Source organism: Danaus plexippus, chromosome 19 (assembly GCF_018135715.1).
Source record: "Danaus plexippus chromosome 19, MEX_DaPlex, whole genome shotgun sequence".
Classification (NCBI taxonomy): domain Eukaryota; kingdom Metazoa; phylum Arthropoda; class Insecta; order Lepidoptera; family Nymphalidae; genus Danaus; species Danaus plexippus.
In genome coordinates, this window is record NC_083549.1 from 7,913,843 (window position 1) to 7,938,659 (window position 24,817).

General features: G+C 35.4%; 1 protein-coding gene across 1 annotated transcript in view; it reads left to right on the forward strand.

The window, feature by feature from the left end:
* Nucleotides 1-17,334, forward strand: part of LOC116768234 (steroid receptor seven-up, isoforms B/C) — a gene marked incomplete at its 5' end in the record, with an annotated part of 45,103 nt that extends 27,769 nt beyond the window's left edge. Inside the window, one exon of the mRNA XM_032658908.2 lies at nt 15,679-17,334. Coding sequence (XP_032514799.1) covers nt 15,679-15,953 — 275 coding nt within the window. The remainder of the gene's footprint in view (nt 1-15,678) is intronic.
* Nucleotides 17,335-24,817: the final 7,483 nt, after the last annotated feature.

Here is a 24,817-nt window from a genome sequence, read left to right on the forward strand (position 1 = left end):
TTACGTAAAATATAGTTTCCCTACTAAATGTATTATTATAATCATTAATAATATATTAAATGTAAGACAAAGGCGTGCCAGATTCATAAAACACATTAAGGTATTAGGAACCGCGCCGCCCAGGGTCCGTATGTTAATACGACCAATTAAAGAAGTCATCATTCGTAAAGCCAGCGATACACCTGACACGACCACTTCACGTGGCAGGTTAAGGTTGGTTCACACGTGAACTTAAGGTGAGAGCGATCCACCGGCGGCAAGGCCGGCCGTGTAGAACAAGAACGAAAACGACCTAAATACAAAACAATAAGGTCTACATTTCTATGTACTAATACCTACAGTACAATTAAGAAAGTATCCGATAAGGCTCGTACGATGCTTTACGAATAAGAACTCTATCGCTATAAGTTAGAGTCGGTTTCGGTTTGATGTAGGTCAAAGACCGGTTGGTTGCATCGCGAACTTTTACCTATAAATTTGTGTCGACCGACGGAGTGCTCGGTCTAGGATATTATAGAGACTGGTCTAGACATAAACAGAGACTCAGACCGTCCGTTATTATAAACAAAATACTATTCATAAAAATCTTTATACTATAAAGTCATTTTACCAACTAAGGTCAGTTATTAATTGTAAAAAAGGTTTATGTCGTATCCGCGAACACTACGACATACAAACGCAATCTCTAGAGGATCATAGTTAACAAATACCTCAAGTCTAACTGGGAATGATAAAATATATGACCATATATATATGTTTTCATACATTTGTCCTTGAAGTGATTTATTATATTTTTTATATTTGTTACGGGCGGAGTGTGAACGCACTCACTGCTAAGAGCTTATATTTTATTCACCCCTTGTGTGGAGCTCTTGATAACTGTCGCTAACATAGTGCCTTATAGCGGTAAAGTAACCGAATAACATAGTGCTACTAGATTTAAAACTCTCATTTGTTACGATTAATTCAAATCTCAGTTTGTTTTTATTTGTGGCCTGTCTGTAATCTTCGTAGGTCTTCCTAGATTCGTCTTTGTTAAATTATATCTCATAACTGAGACTGTTTCCGCTAATCGCTCCTCCTATCACAGCGGTCCGTCCACCTATTACTTTGGTAAAGTGTTCGCAGTATTTATTGTGGTGGGGTCATTCGGCTGAGTGTAAAAAAACGCTGAATTAATAAATTGGCTTGCAACCGAAGATATTATAATGTGTTGCTTTGTTACGAGACGACGGGAATAGGAGGTGAGATCGAGAGGAACGCGTCTCATTGAAACATAAGCGAGGAAAAAAATAAAAGAATATTATTGAAAAATATACCTATATAAACATATATCTGTTACCTCTTTCATATAGTATCTATATTTAAATTTTAATATAAAATTACTGAGAACAAACAGATTTGAAACGAATCTTTAAGTTAATATATTTAGTCATTAATAATTATTAACGAGTACGCATATTAATAGAAATGTTTTCAAACATACTAAATCAAAGAACTAACGTATGTTAATATTTATTTTATATAATTAATATGTTATGTGTGATGAAGCGTTGATTCTCGTGGTGACGATGTTTCATTCATCAAATAAAGTAAAATAATTAAAATCTTCTCATAATTTATATATATATATATATATATATATATTAAATTATGTTTCAAAATAATATTTTATATTAACTTTTTTTTTTTAGTCCGTACATATAAAATACCAATTAATTGACAAAAATGCTTTAAAACTAATAGTAACGACACCCGCGTGTGTGTGACGTGTTACAAAATGTGTAGAGTTTTATTAAAATCGATCCAGTAATCGTGAATATCAGTAGAAATTATGTTGATTATATTATTATTATATAATAATAATAATAATTTAACACAAACATATAACCGTTATATAAAGCGGGTCAGATTTCAAAGCTTGTATAATGTACGTCTATCTGATGTTATCTGTCTAATACTGATGTGTTTATTATGTACAGTCGTGAACAAAACTACTAATATATAATTAATATTATGAAAGGAAATATATTATTCTTATTATAACTAACGAATCGAATGATATATCTCGTTATAAATTATATAATAGTTATTTTAATGCTATTGAAATTATTAAACGAACATAATTTATGTAGCCGACTGTACTTAACTGTTTCTCGACATTTCCTTATATGATTCGTTATATTCCACAAATATATATGTATATACAAATAAATATTAAAATAATGCTATTTTATTAAAACGACATAGTGATTTTTTGACTAGTTTTTTTTTGGGGGCATTTGACAAATAAATAAAATAAAGACATATTTTCATTTTATATAATAAAAACAAAGTTTTAAGAAATATACATTACTTATAGGTGATGTACAAATCTATGATCTATTTGTTAATATCGTAACGCAGACAAAGTCGCGATTGTTCTATGTTAGACATTAAGTATTTTTGCATACCAAGGCCGGTTTGGCTCGTGGTGGCCAACGTTCCAGTTAACCCTGGTCTTCGGTCCTCTGATTTATTCTCAAGGATCCCGGAATGAGCGAACCGCCCTCCGCAATATATCTATCCTTTAGGGAAAATGTAAGATTTACGTGCTTTTCTACAAGAGCAAGGAATCTATATACATAACAATGAGACAGACTCCATCATTACCGGGCCATCGATATGACAGATGAGATATTTCTGGGTGTATTTTTTATAGTAAACAATCTTTTTATGTCTCTCGTCGATCAAATGTGAATAATGTTTGAGAGTTTTTTCTTTTATGGTTCTTAATATGTCGAAATTGTTTCAGTAAATGATAAAAAAATAGTTCTATATATAAAATTATAATACGTTAAATTCCAAAACAGAGGAAACTATTTCTGTGACGTAAAAACTACTTCCTTATAAGATTTATAGCTATCGGACCTCCTTACTATAAAAGGTCCACACTTTTTTAATGTTGGCCGCGGCACTGATTTTTATTGAAGACCTATTTTTTTCTTTATTTTTTCCGAATCTTATATATTTAACGGGATCGTTGTCGAGTAAGTTGTTAAAATTATTATGAATTAATTGTTTTTATATGAAACTCGTGAAGAACATATTGTATCTGTACATAGGAAATAGTAGTTTGTTTTTTGTTGTTTTAGTCACAGAATAACTGAAAGGATTCAAATAATTTTCTTTATATACAAGAATTATATATATCTGTACCCTACGTTATTATTATAGCTGTTAAACCTAATTGCCCAGCCAAAAAGATATGTTAATATATATATATTGTATTTGAGAGTTGTAACAAGTTCATATATAACACAAGCCGTCCCCGTCAAAACCAATCCTGTAACACTCAATAATAATAAAAAAGTCCATTCCCTATATTCGCGTCACGTATGCGATGTCGCCAGGCCATTGCTGAAATTGATACACATTACCCATACAGAACACGCATTACACACCTTCTCACTACGGCATAAGATTCGAATTCCCTCAGCCGCTCCATTTTTTATTCATCAAATGACCATTGATCGATGAACTCCGTTTAGGACGGTGCGTTTTATAAATGGCGTTCCGCATTAAGGTGGTGGTATTTTTTTTTTTTGCGTCTTGACCGCATTTTAGCTGAAAGTCTGGTGGCGATTGCTTCAAATATTGTTATGAAGGCTGGGGTCAATAGCGTGAGGATGGACGCTCACAACACGCCACGCTCCTGACGTTTTATTGGCCTACCCACCTACAAGCGTTTGTGGCAATTTCCTTTACATTTTCACGATTCGGAGTCGCTTTGTCACTTAGTAAACACTCCGATATATTAAGTTGAATTTAATATTTAATACATTCCCATCGATTCGGAAGTTACGATATTTTGTTTGTTTTTCTTTTTTAATAATGCCTGTTAATCATCTGCTTTTTCACAAAATACAAAGAAATGGTTTAATTACGACAATTTCAATTTACCAATAAGTGTGTTTCGTTTGTGTTCCTTGCATGATTTTTTCTATTAACTGTCATATGTCTTAATATTTTCGCATGGCTGTATCTAAGCATGCTCTGCACGGGCTATAACATGCATGTCTTGATGTATCTCGCATGTGGCATGGTAAGTCTAGCAGGTGGTTGGCCACTAACCATATCTTCTTTTCTGAGTAAACCAGCACTTAACTTCGACATAACTAACACCGAGGGACCCTCACTACATGTAAGTTGACCCCATTTTCATTATACTGACTTAATGCATTCACTTAGTGTATATAAAGGAAATCTTGAAACATATATACATATATATAACATCTGTTAAAGATATAATCTCTAAGTATATGTTATATTTATACAAGATTTTCTTTATAAATAATAATATTTATTTCTCATATAGTTGCACATTAAATAACTTAGAATTGCTTGCTATTAAAATATTTTCACTGTTATGTTCAATGTTTTAATAATTAAATTCTGTTCTATGTACTTGACTATATAAAAATATATATAAATAATTCTGTCTGTAATAATTAGCCCTCGGCTGTGGTCTGGGGTAACACAAGTGCCACAGATTTACGACTACACAGATATGCAAATATATCACCCCACAAAGACATTCCCGTCTCTACGTAGCCGTCAGACGATCCGTGTTTTGTCATTTCTTTGATTTTTAATTATAATATATTCGTTACAAAAAATAACCAAATAATTCAGAGACAGTGATTAGGTTTAAATAACAAAGGCTCTCTTTATGAATCCGTCTGTCGTGTATGTATTAAAATATATAGTAGAATAAAGAATATGAAATAGAATTAATATAGAATCTGTTTGTTATAAAAAAAAATGACATCTAAAGAACAGGCTCATGTCAAAGGTGAAATATGTAAATCATACGAATATTCGACATGGAAAGCAATGCGATAAATTAAAATAATATTAATTGATTATGTCGAGTGAATATTATAAATTTCTTAATATTAATCGAGTTATATTTTCCGTGCTGTTTTGAACAAACCGAGAGCTGTATTCAAATTAGTTAAACTCATTAAGACGTTCATTTATATTATCGGAGGGGCTTATTGTGGCGGGGCTGGTGACGTCACTCCCAAATTATCTTGTTAATTCGTTGTTTTCACAATCTCCTTATATTTTGAGTTATGTTTATGGGTTTGCAATTAAAGCGCTACTTGATGTTGGCATGGATTAAAAATGGGTCCACAGTAACCTGATAAGTATTTGGAAAACTTATAATTCCTCACCGGACACCTGTCCAGATATTGATATGTATAGTTTTTAATCAACTAAATACAGTCAGTTTAGTAGTTATACTCGTAACAGTTGGTTGGCCTGAACATACATACAGACGGACCTCTGTTTGAACTGGCTGTTTGCTCATTAGTAAACGAAGGGAGCGTCGTTTCATGTCGTATGAGATATCAAAGTTACAGCGATATGCTTTGATTTAAAAAAAAACATGTTTATTAACCAAAAAGTTTTACTACATAATTATTATAAACATAATCAAAGTAATCATAAAATAAAATATAATTTAATATCAAAATCGCATTATTAACGACCGATCATAAAGTTGTTTATACATAGGTATGGACGCAACAGTCTGTATTGATAGTCGAGATAATATGATTATTAATTAATAAAAAAAACTGTTGACACTGCCCACGTGTGCCCACGACCACGACCACAAACCGTGACCACAACCTAACGAGACCACATGAATATTCAGAAAATGATACAAGGAATTAATTACAGTCGGACACCCCACAGACTTCGACACATGCAAATCACAACGCTCCCCCAGCTTTTATTGTGTTCACACTTTGCACTCGCGTTTTTGTATTACAACTATTGATTGTTAATATGACACAGAGAATGTATATTAATAATTATATAGAGGAGCAAAAATATATATAAAAATATATAAGATTAGAGATCATTCGTCTGTGCGTACGCGTTTAAAAGAATCAATCAATGTGCTTAGTCCAAGTTTCTATCATGGCTACATACGAAGCGTCTCTCGTTTCCCATTCAATAATACTACAACGTGCGGTGTTTATGGATAAGAAACAGTTAAAGTTTTTTACATAACTTAGATCAAAAAAAGCATAGGTACAAATTTGAGGAATTTTTTGGCCAAATTTATGCAACTGATATAATTTAGTTTTCACAAAGAAAGTTTTTTTTTATCTTTTTATATCTAAACTCAGAAAAATATACAGTATATAGTTTACTAAAAAGCGTTAAGATATATTTGTGATATCTACAAATAATAATAATATTGGTCTCTTCTTCTGTCTGGATGCTGATGAGGAGCTTTTAAAATTATAACTTAGAATAAACTTTAAATCGATCAGATTTTAGGAACATATATAAACCTTACATATAATATACATTCTACGTCAGTAGATTAGCGAATGCTACTGTCCATGTAAAAAATAATTTTCAATTTATACGTACTAAGTAATATAAATAGCGATATCGTGATTAGTCTCAACCTTAAAATAACACGAAAACAGCGTTTCAAACAATAACCGATAACAATATAAGAACATTTGAGCACAGCCATAAAAAAAAATATAACAAAGAGCAAATAATAACATTAATTCATCGGATGGTTTCTATTCATTGGGATAAAATTATTAAAAACATGTTATAAATGATTTTTTTAGTCGCGTGTCGCGTGTCGCGTTACAAACCGTCGGTTAGCGGTCGTGTTGTGGCTATACATTACTGGGATATTTTAAAATTTGTTTGAATAAAGCTCTCTGTACGCGATAATAATGTGATAATTATATATATTTTGCACTTTAATGGATGGGGTGTCAACAATAGTTTTTAACTAAATAAAGGAATCGAAAGCGGTCGTGTGGGGTGTCAACTCGACACTCGACAGTCGAAACTCGTAAGTAGAAAGTCGACAATCGACGTTAAGTTCAGTGAAGTTTGCAGATATGATTATCTTAGAGTCAGGGGGACAAAAAACAGAGCGTCAACTATATGGAGGAGATGTCCCGACGATTATTCAGCGATATAACTTACTTGACAGCTTGGCTTTTTTGGTGTAAGTTATGAAGACATTATTGTCATAATAAAACATCTAGAAATAACCTTAAAATGTTCCGACGGGAGATTATTACATCGGATTTAGTATTATGACAATTTTTTAAATAGATCTCTTATGGAAAGTTATAGTCAAATAAAAATTGATTTAGCAAGTAGACTTCTCATCTCTTTTCATAATTAACTGTCAGTACACTGTTAAAAAAGTTTTGACATATATATTTATTTACATATATATTTGCGAAACAAAGAAAAAAACAAAGATTATATTTTTGAATCAAATTGAAAAAAATATTATTAACATGCAAAAAAAATAAAAAAATATATCTTCGGACTCGTCATAAGAATTAAAATCAATTATAAAATCGGTAGCGAGTTAAGAGATTGCCTGGGGTCGGACCCCGCACTTTGCAGATTAGAGTTACTGTTATCAGCGGTTTGTTTATCCAATTGTAGATTAGGGTTAGTAACCACTGACTTGTCTGCTCTCTCTATATCATGCCGTGTTTTACAATTCCTTCATAATGCACAGTCGTATTAAACACTCGTATAAATTGAACCGTTGAAGCTCATTGTTGCGGGCAATTTTTGTGGAACACACATCGTTTTGTTCAAGGGTTTCGTTAAAAAGCTCATTAAAAAGTTGTTCGGATCGTTAACTTCAGTGTCGTGATTTCCCGTTTGCTCTCGCAAAGTTCTTCTTTTGTGCTTTAATTGTGGATCTCTACCGGCTGGATTAAGCAAATGAGGTTCTACCTTACTCTCGGTGCTCTGAGTACAATCGTGTGCACACGATTCATGCGCCCACATTAATACAGAGAGCTTTTACAATTAAAATGTATTTTATGGTTACCACCAATAACTTTACTGGAAAAAATTTAAGATACAAAAAACGAGTCCATGTTGACAATCATTGGTCATAGATTATAGCGATAGTAAGAAAACAATACTTCTTTAAGGCGTAAGATGCGACTGTACCCAACAAAGGACACTCGTGATCCTTAGACATCGGACGCCATTAGCGGTCGTGGGCGTAATTAAAGAGCTACAATACAGAACTGAATTAAAAACAATTAACTTGAACCGAATTGAGCACAATGGCCGCTGGGCACGACTTGGACTTGGATTTCACCAGGATTCCGCTAGCTGTGGGAATGCTTCCACGATACACGTACAATACATGACAATAAACTTAATTCAATATGTCCGTACATCATTATATTTTATGTTTTTTAATTCTCTCATGCCACTTGATCAATACTTAATTCATTGCTGTCATCCGATCTAATACGACTCAGGTCACGAATGATAATGAAAAAGATGGCGTCACTGTCAAAAAAAGGAAATGTCAAAGTCATATTTCAAACAAAACAATAAGAGAGTAAAAATCAATGAGATCCTTTCCCGTGTTAATCGGCCCGTCAAATTAGGTTTCAACGTTTAAGCTCATCGAGAAACTGCTGATGTAATGCAAGCCGAGGGTGACGCCATTTTCCTTTTTTTTTTATCCACGGTTCGCGCGTCTATTACCGACTTTATATCAACGATAAGTTAGTTACGGGTGGCATTTTTATTAATTCCCAATTTGAAAATAAAAAACTCGCATTACGGTAATTAATTTTTATTATTTAATTCGTTTTATTTTAAGGAGTAAGTAGTAACATGAGATTCGATTAATACAACAATACGAATGAAATATTAAACATCTATTAGTACATACAATAAAAAACCGTGTTCAAAACCATATCAAAAGGCATAAAATGTATAAAATGCTATCTCAACGGAGCGAGATGAGGGCTGTATAATTAAAGCGGTGTCGTGTTTCGCCACGCGCCAACAAAAGATTCTGTTTTTGGACCTTGCTTCCATTGTGATCCCTTTGATACATCGATTATTATCAATGGCCACCATCACTAACAAAGGAGATTAATGTTCAACACTGTGATCTGCTCTCTTTAAAACCATGCCTTTTTTATAAGAACTTTACGCCATTTTGTCGCCGCGTTGAACTTTATGCTCGGAGGGCATCTATCTCTTTTATTAACTCCTCACTGTACTATATTTAAAAAATGTTTAATAACGAAGCGATCCAAACGTCCCGTACGAACAGAGTAATGAAAATACCGTGAATAAAACATTCCGCAGTTTATTTAAAATCACTTGTATATATTAATAGGTACGTATGTCAATACAACGGAGTCCGCACAGAGCTAGGTGATCTCTAAAAGAAAACAAAACCCTTTATAGTCTGTTGGCCGCATACATCACGCACGACAATGGCTGGACTTTTTGCCATCGTGTTGCCTTTTTGAACTGGACGGAATTTTTTCACTCCACTCGTTCTATGTAGGCTTTATTCCACCGAAAGACCAGGGTTGGTGATATCGAAAATAGGATACTTCCGCACATAAGCGGAATTTGAAGCCTTAAATAACAGGAGATTTATAGTTATGAAAAATATATGTTAGTCCTGTTTTAACATGTTCATTAAATGTGCAGACTTAAATTCGTATATAACTAAATGTTCAGACCTGTTTCGTAATACATATGAGCGTCGTATTAGTAAGCTGTGTCTAATAAACAAAGTTGCAGTATAAAGTATGAGAGGATGTCAGTCGATAATAGTCATAATGATTGACAGCCCTGGAGCATTAGTTACAAACTCCGTCCGCCTGTTCCGTGTAGCTGTTCACCTAAAAACTAAGTTTGTCATGTCCACTACAAATGAGAGTTGTGCCTTCCAGCCATTTGACGGCTTCATATAACTACGACGCCGGTTCGTACATCACGAATAAGCTGCGTAAAAAACAGCATCCTTTTATAATATATCGTACGAGATAATTGTTCAACACGAAAAGATCAAATTTCCGTCCCATAGAAGTGTCGATAGCTTAAAGCACGTGACTTTCCTCGTTCTAGAACCATTGAGCATCAATCCGCTGATACGGAGTGATCTTTGAGAGGTATCATCGGTGTCAAGGAGCTGTGAGCGCTCCACCGCCCTCCGCCCTCCGCCCTCCAGCAACCTCTACAGATCACTCGTACGTGATTAAATCGCGAAATGTCAAAGTGCAGGGATCACAGCCATCCGTTCGCAGTCATGATGCACTCATTCATCACACGAGAGCTGCCGGCGGTAGTGTGATTAAAACTACGGACACATTTTAAATACACGTCACACAATAGTTTCAAGACGGCGCCTCGTAGACTCGTATACAGCATGTGAAGTCGACTACGTCATCAACAAAACTCTGTGCTTCATACTCAGTTATGAAATCTGTTAGCTCGACATTTCGGATATCAATATGATATTCAAATTTAAACTCTATCCGGATTTTAATACATGCTATATGACGGTCAGGGGGAGCCGTGTCAATGTGTCGTTCGTGGCGCGGTCATCTCTTTGTTATTCAGATTAAACCTGCCCATCTGGCCGGAGAGGAATAATTAACAGCTATTTAGGAAAGGGCCACAGAAATGTATATTCATTTGAAACGAAAACAAAAAGTTACGAACGATATACCTACTCTGTTACATAATGGATACTATACTTTGATGGATTCACTGTTTTAAACATTTATAAGACGTATATCAAGTAATTGATCACCCATCCGACTAGAGGCGGATGATTTAAGCCCTTAACTTTTATCTCCACTAAAACCGATGCTCGTACAGCGCTAATTCTTCCGCATAGCGAGTGCCGTATCACTTTTCTTTCTAAACACTTTACGACGTCATTAGCACTATCACTAGCAGCCGCGCTGACAATATGACCCTTATCACCATCGTAATAAGATATAAACATAATAATTTTAACAACACTACCTGTGCGAGTGTGAAGAATATCCATAGATAGGTTAGTTTATGCCATTTCGATACCAAACGAGCTGCGGAATTTTGTTCTCTTCGTGTGAAATTTCCGATTACCCGCCTTTAAATACTAGTTTGTATATATATAGTTAGATTAAACCGTTCGGAAATGTTAATGTTAAGCGATAAAAGCTTTAAGATGTCCATAATTTTTTCTGTTCCATTAATATAACTAATTGAGAAACGGTTCAACTACAAAGCAATACGTAAACTCGAGACTCGTGCATGAAGACAAGTAATATAAAGCTCGTATTGCTAAGAAACAATTGCGAATTCAGAAATGTCCACACACGATAGTTCTCTGCGCGAAGTTGACGCCTTTGTCCGACCTGAACCCCGACTTTATCAGTGACACCGTTGACACTGCTGACATCTGCTGACATCGCTGACACCGCCGACATCGCTCTTGTGCCCCGACACTCTGACCCAGTTGACGACTTTGTTCATGGATCGCTTTGTTCTTTTGAATGAAGTGTTTGCTGGCCTTCTTGTGTTACAGTGTACATTTAAAATACGCGTCAGATCTAGCGACGTGTTCTCGGACGATACTTAAGACGGGAATGCTGAGGGATGTATCAAATGTAGATACATATAATTATCGTTACGTACTAGTAGTCAACTTTGGTCGCGACCCCCGCCGCGTTGTTTATGTCATCGATCGAGAGATACCCGTTCACCATTGTGTGCGCTTTTGCGACTTGCACTCTCGTTCTAAACATTACTGCCACAAGTGGCTTAGACTCCTAAAAATTTAACCGTTCAGGCTTAATGCCATAGTACAATATGTTTCAAACCTCAGAATACTGATATTATTACGTAATATAAAATTTTTGTAATACAATAATGGTTCAAAAGATAAGTTTTCAATAGCACGCGTCAATCCAAAAGACCCGCAGTCGGAGCGCAAAAAAAACAAACATAATACAACAAAACCTATTTACAAATATTCTCTCGCCCGCCCACTCTAAAGGTATTTATATTAATAATTCGTGACACAATACGAATGCCAGTAATGCCAGCTTTTTTCTCTTTTCGCGCCATTTAATGTTGTTTCGAACCATTAGATGACACGTTTGCGTCGCCATAGACGCGACATTCGACTTTATTCCATACAGAAATATTACGTCGAAATTACGAGTTTTTTTTTTAATAACTCCAACACGTGTTTATGGCATCCAATTTGGGTCCATTGAATCTTTGGATTTAAAAATTTATGACTTCTCAATATTAGTTTCGATTCGTTTTAATACAGTGTCGAGCGTGTTCAGAGTGCAAGAGCACATAACGTCTCGTCGAGGCTATAAACAGTTTAAACACAATACGAGGCGGCTTTAAGGATCGCTCTATGTTATTAACGTAAATAAACACCTCAGATCTGGATAAGGAAGGGTGTAGTGATAACGATCTGTGACAAACATTGGGAGCTATTGTGGCTGCTAAATTTGTTTCACCATTTCCGATCTCCTTACCAGATTATTCCACGATTGTAAGGCGCTATTGTTGAATAACGTTATACAGGACGTTTGCGAGCCTATCGATAAATCCATTCGTTGTGCCAAACTTTCTTCAGGTGATCGTAATTGTTCATTACTCACGTACATATAAATATAATTCCTATTCAATCTTTTAATTGAACATCATGTATGTATTTTAAAATTTTTCTTTACCTTGCGTCAGTTATAATAAGATTCGGTCGAAAAGAGAGCCATTATGTCCGAAGGCTATTGTCGCCTAATTCCTGTACAAACATCTGCTGAGTACGCCCACAATACAAACCATTGTTAAATCTATTTATGTGACGTTAGCTGTTTGTTATCTGTTGTCTATAATATTGGATCTGTGATTTATAATCTGCTCACTCTCTATTTGATATTTAAATGACATAAGTTCATACTTTTTTTTTTTTACACAGAACAAAATATTTCTTATTATTTTTTCTTCGTTCTCTGTATGGATAGACATTGAAATATAATTTAAAAAAATGCTATCGCACTTAAGCAAACGCTTTAAGTGTTTTTCCTTTCCTAATAATCTTTGTCCAAAATTTTAAAAAGGTAATTAGAAAAACTTCAAGTTGTAAAAACATTATGCTGTGGCAGTTTGTACGAAAAAAAAATCACTTTATAATCATATATATGAAATAACAGACACGTGAACCAAATCAAAAAAAATATCTATTAATATTGAACGCCCTATATTGAATTTAAATGATAATAAAAATGAAACCCCTTCTATCAATATATGAAAAGACACATTAATACCCGCATACCGCGTTTAATAAGTAGCAATTATATTATTTTTATAAAAGATAAATACGCCGCGAAGAAATATATAACACACGTATGCGGGCAGCAGAACTAAACCCTTTAATTCATTAGATTCAATAAACCCAGCAAATACAATCTTACGACAATTTGTCTTATCGTACAGGGAAAAAATTAATAAATCTTATCTCACGCTAACCACAGTATTAGTTATTGAACGACGTCCGATTAATTTTGTGAATAAAACGATACATTATGAGCGAGAGATTTTTTTTCGTTCTAAACATTAATATACGAATTAAACAAATCGTGAAGGCGCCGGCGCGTCGCTCATCGCCGGAGGACATTGATTTATTGGGTCAAATCTGTTGACACAGCCATCAATAGTATTTAACCAGCCAACTGCTGTTACGACCTCCTTACTTACAACATTAAAAATATCATTTATCCTCAAGAATACCGTCACGGATCAACTCGAAAACTGACTCGGAGCGTTCCTTGTATAAATATTGCCAGTGGAAGTGATCAGCCGTTGAAATCGAATCTTCGAGTAATTTGTTTCATTAAGAGAGTATTCAATGAGGCGGGGGTCGTATCAATTAAACTATATTACATTGTTAGGAGTGCGCCGGCGCAGGGTTAATTACTATTGGCCGATCAGAACGTGATCCTCGACCAAAGATCAGTGAAACGCTATTTGTTGTACACCTTACCATTAATGTAATATATTCTGTAATTATAAAGCTCTAATTATATTTGTTGTACTGGTTTTCAGACGTCATTCATCTTGATTCTTATTCTTCTTTTTTTTTCTTAAATATATCCTACTTCGCGGCCAGTTTTATTCAGCTTTTATAAACATGTTTTGTACTGCTCAGAATTTCTCCAAATCATTTGTTTATGTCATCAGTTTTATTCTGTCTGAAACGTGTTTCCAGTGCTGAGGATTATAATGTAAAAAATTCCAATGGAATCGATACTAAATTCCTATCATCATGGGATCAATTTATTTGAATGTCCTTTATGAAACAGCTGCTTCTTACAATTAGTGCAAGTGACAGCAATTGGTGACGTCATCGGCAGGCGTGGACCGAGAATTAGAATTGATAGTTTTTAACTAGGTCGGTTCGATTTAGGTGTATCTCGATAATTATCTGAATTACTCAAGCTATTCATACTCGACTTTACATCGGCTGTATAGCAATTGACATTTTAATATTATTTATATATATGGAACTTAAAAAAAAATACATTGACATGACAGTTTAGAAATTAACTCATTATCGTTCAGAAAGGTTTTTATTTAATGATACATATGATTGAACGTCCGTACAGAATGTTTTTACGTCATTAACAGCACTAAGCAAACAAGTCGTATTACTTAATAACCAAATAATAACCCCCCAGTCTCAGTATCATAACGTAATGGCTCCTGGCTACAAGTGGGTTAATTTTTAATTACAGCCTCAGTGAGTTACAATATTTTTTAAGTGGACGTTTTATTACTCGACATGTGTCTTATAAACGCTGAGTAGTGAATTACTTCTACAATTATGTTTATTAATAAATGGGTCACACGTAGATTGGTGTACTGTACATGCAAATTAGGTGTACGAGAAGTAGGTATTAGAACGCTCTCAGATATAGACTTCATAAATAAATATAACGACAAAAAGTACTCGTTATTTATCACTTTTCTTATATTAATAATGTTATTGAGACAACTCCCGCTATAATTTTGTTAAGGTGAAACTATTAACATTGTTTTATCGAGTGAGTGTGTCTGTTTATTTTCGCTGTTCCCTCGCATCTGCTGCACCTCGTCATGTCCGTTTTGTTTTCTGCGTCATTTCTCCATAACAATAAAAATTATTAATGTCTCCAAAGCCGAGTAGGGTTCTAATCGCATTAAGACGGCCTGCGATTCACGGGCTATTATGTATTTTTATTTCTGTTTCTGGGGTCGGAACCGGAAGGATTAATATTTTGTCTTATAAATTCAGTTGCGAAATAAACGTCTTCGAATATCAAACTGACGGAGCCGGTTAAAGTCACGTTCGAAACGCGGCTTGTGTTCCGTGTAATAAAATATACTGAGGTCTGTTTACGACAACACTATCTTCAAAGTTTAATACAAAATATACATTATATATCGAATCACTCGTTATTAAACATCGACTTTGAGAAACTTTACAGCGCCATAGGAAATGTGTTATTGGGACAATTATTTGACACTTATCCGCTAATTGGTCATCAAGTGGCAATCACAATACTTCACGCATATTTTATAACTTAACGAAACAGCGTGTTATTATGATAAAACCCGCTTTATGACCAAACAGAACGACCTGAACCGCAGTTAATGTTGTGAAAACAGTTATACCTGCGACGCGACATACCGCTCCCGAGGTGGTAATCATGAAATACTCCGACGCTCAATGGAGCGTGAACGACGAGCTGCGTGTGACTCGAATGTCGATTGACCAAAGATTTTCCTCTGTTCCAGATGCCTGTGGACTATCAGACGTAACGCACATAGAGAGCCTTCAAGAGAAATCCCAATGCGCTCTCGAAGAGTACTGCAGAAGCCAGTACCCCAACCAGCCGACGCGTTTCGGGAAACTGCTTCTTAGGCTACCTTCATTACGGACAGTGAGCTCTCAGGTCATAGAACAGCTGTTCTTCGTGAGGCTGGTGGGGAAGACACCCATCGAGACCCTGATAAGGGACATGCTGTTATCCGGCAGCTCGTTCTCGTGGCCCTACATGGCGACCATGTGACATACGATGTGGAGGCAGCTCGCGGCGGCCTGATCCTCGCCTTACGGCTTCCCGTCCTACCTGCCCGGCCAGCGGCTCGACTTCCACAGGTACCGGCGGGAAGCCGAGGACGTCGTGACGTCTTCCAGCGAGTTCCCGGAGGCGGAGGCCGCTCCCTCCGAGGACTACTTCGGCTCGCGCGTCAGAGACGACAGGGCGGAACCCTGCCCCGACTTCGACCCCATCTCAGCGTTCTACCCTCCGAAGAGCACAGAAAACGAAGTCTTCGATACAAGCAATAATTGTGAAACACAAAAAAACGCTCAAAAAACTTCCATGATGATCGAGAACCTCCTCAACATCAGAAGTGACTCGTGTTCCCAGTCCCGCGACAAATAAACTCTTAGCGTGTCCCGGGCCCGCGGTGCCCGGGGTCAGTAGAGACTTAGTTCAGTTATTTTGTTCCTCTGTAATATATTTAGAGTATAGAGAATATTTAATATTGTAAATAGAAAATGTTTTTATTATATTGTAAATGTATATTATACGTGTAAGGTACAAGAGGCGTGTTTTCTACTAAATTCAGTGATGAATGCTCTACGGCCGATATCCTCTGTTGGAATTGATTTTAATACGTTTTACATTAATTTATTTAGAGAAACTATTATACGGATCATATATTAAATGATATATATACGATATGTGCAATTTTGATGAACATCCGACTGTAGTATAGAGAAGACGTTTTGGACTTTACATAGATTAAAAATGCCACAGACGGTTCACATTTCAGACGTCACTTTGGTTTTGACTTTGACTTTAGGACACAGAGCCTTGTCAGTGGCAGCAGAGAGCTATTTATTTGTTTCTCACGTATCCGCAAACTGTGTTTTGGTGCTTTTCCTTATATTACGACACCTGTCGCATGTACAAACATCGTTTAGTGATTCCGGGACAGCATTTATGTGTTTTAAAAGATTTTAAGCAATAATAATGTTAATTTGTGTGTAGAATTTTTTTTTTATATATTTTAAGTGTTTGTTTATATCCGGTCGTTGTTGAGAGTGAGTCTCATTTTATTACATTTATTTGGCCAGACATTTTTTTTCTTGTGAACGACGCATTCCGAGAAAAACTTTTTCATTTAAATTTCATATTAAAATACGGCTTCGAAATTATTACCTACGGCTGCAGTTCATTGCTCATGAAGTTTTTCTTATTATTTTTTTTATATAACGCGTCGTCACGGGATGGCTGAGATTCATTAAACATTTGTCAAAATCCTGCCAAATCTTATAAAGCAATGTAATAATTCGCAATAATTGTACAGAGGGTGTTATTAGTGTGTGAAGATGCTGCATGGAAAAAAAAAACGTATAGACGAATAAAATGTCTTTCAATACTTCCTTGTTTCATTTACCCAAAAACAATTTAAATAAATATATATTATCTAAGGATTAATCACTTAATTCTAACATTAATATAAAAAAAAAACAACATAAAATCTGTTATCTTTATTGATAATAAAAAAAATATTACTGAAAAAATAAATTTCATATCAAAATCAATATCACGCTCTCAATATGAGAGGTGACCGGTGACGTGTTGTAAGGAGCGGTCAGTCGTCACGTTAAGGAGTTAGTATCTCGACGTCTTCGTTCACTTAAATATCGCGAAATTAATTCGTATGCTCTACTAGCGTCCACCGCACTGCTTAATGAAAGTTTCCGGTGAGTTAGTACAAAGATGTCGCGCTTTCACCTTATAAAAAACCCTTTATGTTTATCTAAAAGATTTTAATTATTGCTTGATATATAATAAGTAATGTGTAAATATATAGAAACACTATAACATTGATATTAATCAGCGAATATGTAGTAAATAGATCAATGAACATTCCCATAGATCAACACGGGGTTGTAATATAAACTGGCTAACCACTACAGACAGGGCAATTAATTAGTAGTTGGCAACACTTGTGTTCTCACGGGCGAAACAAATCACGACTCGCGTGCACACCTGTTACACGCAAAGGAAGCCGGATGAACACTACACGGCTCGTGGGTAAAATTTAGAACTACCTCCATTAAATATGTCACATACTCGTATATTCACTAATATCATAGACAAAGCTACATTAAACTTTTATTAAAACATTAAAATAGTATATGACATCACACTATGAACAAGTTTTATGTGAAATATTGTCTTGTAACGGTCCTGGATTCGGCTCAGCGTATTGAGTTAGACATTTATCATATATTACAATAGAATACATTATAATGTAGAGAAATTTAAAGTCTGTCGCATGTCGCACGCAACCTGGTGCGGAGATGACAAAATGTTTTTAATTATTGTCGTTTAGCTCATAAGTTCTGTAAGAATCGAAATGACAGCTTGTAATAACGACGCTACAAGTGTATATTTTAAATATTTTTATTTCAAAAAAAAAAGTAGTAAAGGTTATAGTTCACGAATAATAAATCTAAGTACATATAATCTGGGTGTAACATAGCTATATGATTCTAAAAATTGTTCCGCATGTGACTGTCGCAGGAAGTTGAAAGTTAAGTTTACAATCGTGTGATATAAATGTGATTCATAGAACCTGATTCTATTGGGGCTTAACAAGCGGAGACAGGTGCTGATAGCGGGTCAGGAGTCAGTCGTTGGACACGCACGTTGCGTCTTTTGTCAACGCTGTGTAGCTGCCAGCACAATTATTGCCCCTCAGACACAGCTATCAGCTGCTTTCAAAGCACAGCCAATTTTATTCATGGCTAACTCTTACCTTATCGCAGCTTTCATTCAGAGCTTTAGTATTTATTGTTTGACTTTAAATACTTAGGAGTTTGATATGAGAGGTTCTTCCGCTGATAATTCCTGAGCGAATCGGAAGGCATCTTAAGGCTATTGACATTTTCTTGATAGGTTATATGATACAGAGCAGTTTCAGCGCTTCAGCAGGGCGGTGGGCGTGGCGGGGTCGCCCAATGGGGTCACAGGTCGCGACCCCACGACCCCGCGGTGAACAGCGCACACTCCAGCACAATTGATTGGTGACCTGACGGATAGGTATTTTAGTCTCCGCGGCCTCGTCTTCCTCCATCCTTGTACGTATGACGGCCGAAACACCTGTTCTGTTATGTACGAGACTGTCAGTCCTCTAAATATGTAAAACTTTAAATAAAAAAATTGAGAGACTTCGAAGGTATTCGTATTTAAAAATCTATATAAACTTAGTCAACCGCTTGAGTAGTATTACGATGAGTAACTTTTCATTATATATAAACTATGAGACCAGATATCATCAGGGACATCTGCAGGCTTAGTCCAAGTTAGGATCGTCACTGCATACGGAGCTTCAACAGTTTCGCATAAACAAACATTATAGTATAAACGTAGGTTACTGAATTAGACACGTGAAAGCTCGGTATGTAGTGTGACAATGCGAACTTATATTAAGCATAATTTAACTAAAACAAATCAGAACAATTAACTACGGATAGGTTGATTACATGGAGCTTAAATTAAACTTTTTACGGCTAACGAGCTTTGAGAAGTATTACATATATATCTTTATATAACCGTGAATATCTATTTTAATTGTTTTGTATGTATCAGATGGTGTTAATCTTGTCAGCCCGTATCAGATCGGGGAAGTTCAATTTGTGTACATTGTAAAACAAATCTTATACTAATAGGCACAATTTAAGGATATCTTTTTGTGGTCATTGTGATGTATGTTTGGAGATTGTAGCGATAACACAGACGGATAGACAGCCGGCATCGTAAACGTCGCTACACCTATTGAACAAAGTCAGGGATGGTATACGTTCACTATCATATTATTTTTATATTTTATTACAGATTGCCTCAAAGACGATTTCGTGATAATTTTCTAAGAAGATTTTCACATTAACAGCATACATTTATTATTAAAATAATATAAAAAATATATATATTAATATATATTATTTATTATATACATTGACGGTGCTCCGTGTCTATTATATGAGTCCGTGAAATATAAACTTTTAACTCACAATGATGACCGTCAACTCTACGGCGTCCGATCTCGCGGGTGGTCGACTCTGATTGTGATTGACAGTCCACCATCACAGAGACGCATCCATCACCTACCACCGCTACCTGCCACCACCATATAAACCATCATTCACAGTCACCAACCATACATCGCTCGCTCCGCTATTCTTTATAATAAAGTGCCTTACATAAAAGCAGTAATGTACATCGTTAAAACCGAGACACTTCCTAGATTTACCGAGTGGTACAGGTTCATAGTTAACTAGTGTTTGGTGTGAGGTATTTATTCCTTTTGAATACGCGATGTATGGACTGACATCGCGAGAAAGGACGTGCTGTATCAAAAGCTTATGAAGGACAGCCCCAGTTGATGTTCGATCGGTTTTGATTAAATATTATTTAATATTCAAACTGTTGAATTATATGCTGTTGTTGTGTGATGAATTATCTTACGGTTATATAACACGCATTGTATAGTATAGTGTACGTTGTATAATCAATCCAGTACAGCTGATACTGTACCGTGGTCAGTCCCTTTCATTCAAATGACCGCCAGTGACACCGACCTCTAATTAGGACGGTTCTACCCCTAATAAAAATGTTTCTAAATATTAATAGACTTAAACAATAATTTTCTAACCGAAGCAGCACTTCGCAAAGTTTAATTAAAGTCAAATATCGTGAGAAATGTGCTCTGCCTGTGTGTTGCTTCTGTGAGGAGTTACTTTACATTAACATATAATTTTTATATCATTAAACTGTTACAGACTGTATGCGAAATTTATACAAAAGTTTAGAAAATTAGACACAAGATTAAGAAAGAAATTAATTTAAATAACATAAGTAGGTACTTATGTAAAATGAAAATTTTCATCGTATTATTTGTGTCATACTTTTTGTTTTTTACTTTATAAAAAAAACTATATTTCGTCATTCGCTTCAGGACATTATTATTTTAAAATTTTATGTAATTTTTTTTATTTTTTGAGATTTCCAACAATGGTCATATTATACATGCATAAATATAAAAATATCAAAAAAAAGCAAATAACTATAAATAATAACGAAGATAACAATGAAAAACATATTCAATACTTATAAGAAAAATTGTAAAAAAATTTTTACTACATATTTTCGTTTCATTTCAGGATCGAGAGGAAAATATATTATATATATATAGTCATGGATGGAATGACAGTAACCTCAGAACCAGAGCATATAACATACATACAGCATTATTAACATTATTGTTCTGAATATCAAAACCAGTTGCTAGAGTTCGTAAAAACGTCTCTACATTAAATAAGAGAACGAGCCACAAGCAGTTCTTGTAATGTCGGGGGAGTCGATCCTAGCAAGTATTTTTATAGAAATTTTATGTAATTTTTATCTTCACTCAAAATAAAAAATTAAATTTACTATGGAGGTTTCGTAAGGCACTTTTGGGTAGACATATTTTTGGTCAAAAAAAAATAGAGTATGCGTGACATAGTGTGGTTTCCGAACTGTACTGCGATAATTATTCTACTGTGTTACCACCGTTTTATAGGAATAGTCTTAGTTTTGATTTCATTAAACTTCTTTGTATAGTAAAACCTAACATTTTCATAGCTTCAGAGATGTAATTCTCAATGTGAGGAACTTATATAAGTTTATTATCAAATAATCAGCAAAATAATCGAAACGTTTGTCATATTTTTATGCAAATATATGTTTATCTATGTCTATGAATGTCGGACTTCCTACGGGAGATCTTCTGCATAGGTCGCAAAGGATGCGTAAAGTTTATTGAAAGTAAAGGCATGGTTACCAAACAGTAGCGACATCTATAGTTATGACGTCATTCTGCGTAAACTACACAGATATCTACGACAAATTATAGCCAAAGTCCTTTTCTATTCTGATGTCTGAGATATATTATTGTATAGTTTCATAAAAGATATCACCTATAGTAGTTTTTTGCACGAAAGTCCAAGAGACACATCCTCAGGGCTTTTCGTAACAATATTATCAGTGGCACTCTGTGTTGTTGAAGTGTAAACAAAATATATAGCGTTATTAATAAAAAAACTACACTTTATCCTCACTATCTGTCTCTCCATATATCTCTCTTCCCCACATTGTTTTAGCGGGATGGCGACCCTAATGAAATTTACGAGCTCACACGAGATACTGCCGCGGATAGATCTCGAGATTTGATTTATATACATCGATAAAGATTATATAGGAAATCACTGCTTCCCGAAGACGCCATTAAAATGGATGGTGCAGATCAGATGTGGTATAATGGGGACAGAATTTAGAATAGTGGTGAGTTATCAGAAAATAAATGTATCGTACATATGTATACATATATGGGTAATAATTATAACAACTTATATAAAGTGAGATGTTGTTTTTAAATATGATTCAAATAAACAACTCTTGTATAGTGACCTCGTATGTGTCAATAAATGAGATGAGAGGAGGAAAAAACGTAAGCCTCCCTCGCCCGTCACGTCCCTGATCCCAAGCACAGAGTTTACTATCAACTAAGTGATAGGAAACACCACTGACGCGGACGTGTTGATGTCATTCAAGACAATTTATTTCTATTGATTGGATCACTTAAAAGTATTTGACGCAGAATTGCGTCTTTTCTCTTCCTCAATAAATTTATAACATTTGTACATCGCTTACTTTTTGAGTAAAAACCAATAAAAACGTTTAAATTTAATGGTTATAGATTATAATTATTTTTTTGACATAATATCCGATGTCTGTCTTCAAAGAGGGAAATATTCTGGGCCGAGAATGAAGACGACAAAAATAAATTTAGAGACCAACACGTTTTTACAAGACGGCATAAAATTGGCCAATTTACATAGTCATAAATACTTACGTTCGCCCCCGCGTCAGGCTAGAATCACCCCACGGGCCTTTTTTACCCCAAAAGATAAGAGATGTCACCGAGTGACAGATGTCGCTACATTCACAAGTATAGTAAAACAAGTTGAATATCACTCCGATTTGTTGGGTCCCTTGCATTTTTTAATTTGCCAGTGTCTTATTTTTTCTCCTTTTAATAGCTATCTTTTTGTACAAAAGCAAATGCACGAATTCTGGGTTTGATGTCCTGAATGCTTTTTATAATTAACAAATGCCTAATTTTTTGCAATAACCTTAAATTAAAATATATAGTATAATAGTGTGTTGATTCAATGTTTTATTTATATATAAGTAAGCGCTTTAAAACCTAACCTATTAAAATAGGACTACCGAATAACAACCATTACAATATACAGTCCCGGTCACAGTATTGTAGAGCCATCGGTGAAATTCTGTTAAATATGTAAATAATACAAGAAAAGACGCGTTTCAACAACAATATATCATTTATAACGGATCCGTGTGCCCAGACGTGAGTATTCAGGCAGTGGTCGCTCGCTTCCCGAAGGCTCACTGTTAATCAAAAAACTTTTGTGCGCCGCGTCTCAGCTGATTAATGACTTCAGCTCGACATGTCCGTCTACGTCCGAGAGATGCGAGATTTCAGAAAACAAATAACAAATAAAACGCTGCTAATGATAGCGTCTAATGGCGCAGAATCGTCACCATAGCGTTAGAGCACAGTAAATAGTTACGAGTATAAGCCACCGTTACCTTTACAAAGCGACCTGTTTGCACATCCCAGTTGAACAAACAGACCAACTGTCAAGACATCATTAATAACGCGCCTCCGTTGTCATTTTACCTAAACGATGCCATAAATTCAAACAATTTAACTGCGTGGGAATATAATAATGATGGTATGAAATTTTCAATAATATTACGTACTTTTAACTTAAAACTTGATATTAAGTGTATATTTTAAGGACTCGAGAGAATTTATGTTCTCCAGCCGCCAGCGACAGCAACCAGAGCGTCCTTTTATAAAACACTTTCAGATTGAAGATCCTCTCCTCTCCTCTCTCCGCGTCAGACATTATCTTACGCAGCGCCAATTAAGTTTTCAACAGCGCATTTCAAACTAAGTGTCAAACTCTCAGCCTTAAAAGCGTAACACATGTTTAATGCAATAAGGACCAGCCACATTACAATATGCCAGGAATGTTCAAGTCGGCGCACTTTCCATTACCGGCTCGTGACTTTGAAACGGAAAATGCTCTGAGATACAGGGGAGTGTATGCGAAAACCGCAAGAGATTAAAGTGCAAAGGACGGCGTTCCGGGTTCTCCTGCCGCCCTCGTACAGCCCGCAAAACGATGAAAGTTGTCATCAAATACGCATCGTGCAGGGCGGGAATCAGTTTTAAAAGCCATTAGGGCGGGGTGGCAGGAGGTTGTAATTAGACTGCGTTAATATTTAACAAGTGTGACGCGGCGCAGATTAGCGAGCTACTTGCCCAGCTGCGACCGAACACCTTCTGGGACTTAAAAAACCACTCAGTCAGACATCATCAAATATTAATTATATTCCAGCGTTAAAAAGGACACGCCGAGATAATGGCTTTGTAATAACTAGAAGCTCCGAATGATACGCTCTCTTTGTTTTCATTCCATCACACGTTACACTTTAGATCACTAGACACAAGCAAAATATTTTTCAGCTGAAGGACGCTACGAAAAACAAAGTGAAAACTCGTCAGTAATCCTTTCAACCCTCTCTGGCAATTAGAATTACTAGAAGATGGTCGGCATCTGTGGGTTAAGTAATGGAGGATGCATTATTAAAGCCAGCGGTCGGGATGTGAAGGGTTGGGACTTGGGACTGATTATGTTATTACGTCATTTGTTGGCGATGTTGATGAATGCATGAGATGGAAAATTTATAACAAGCCATCAACACCGATACACAAC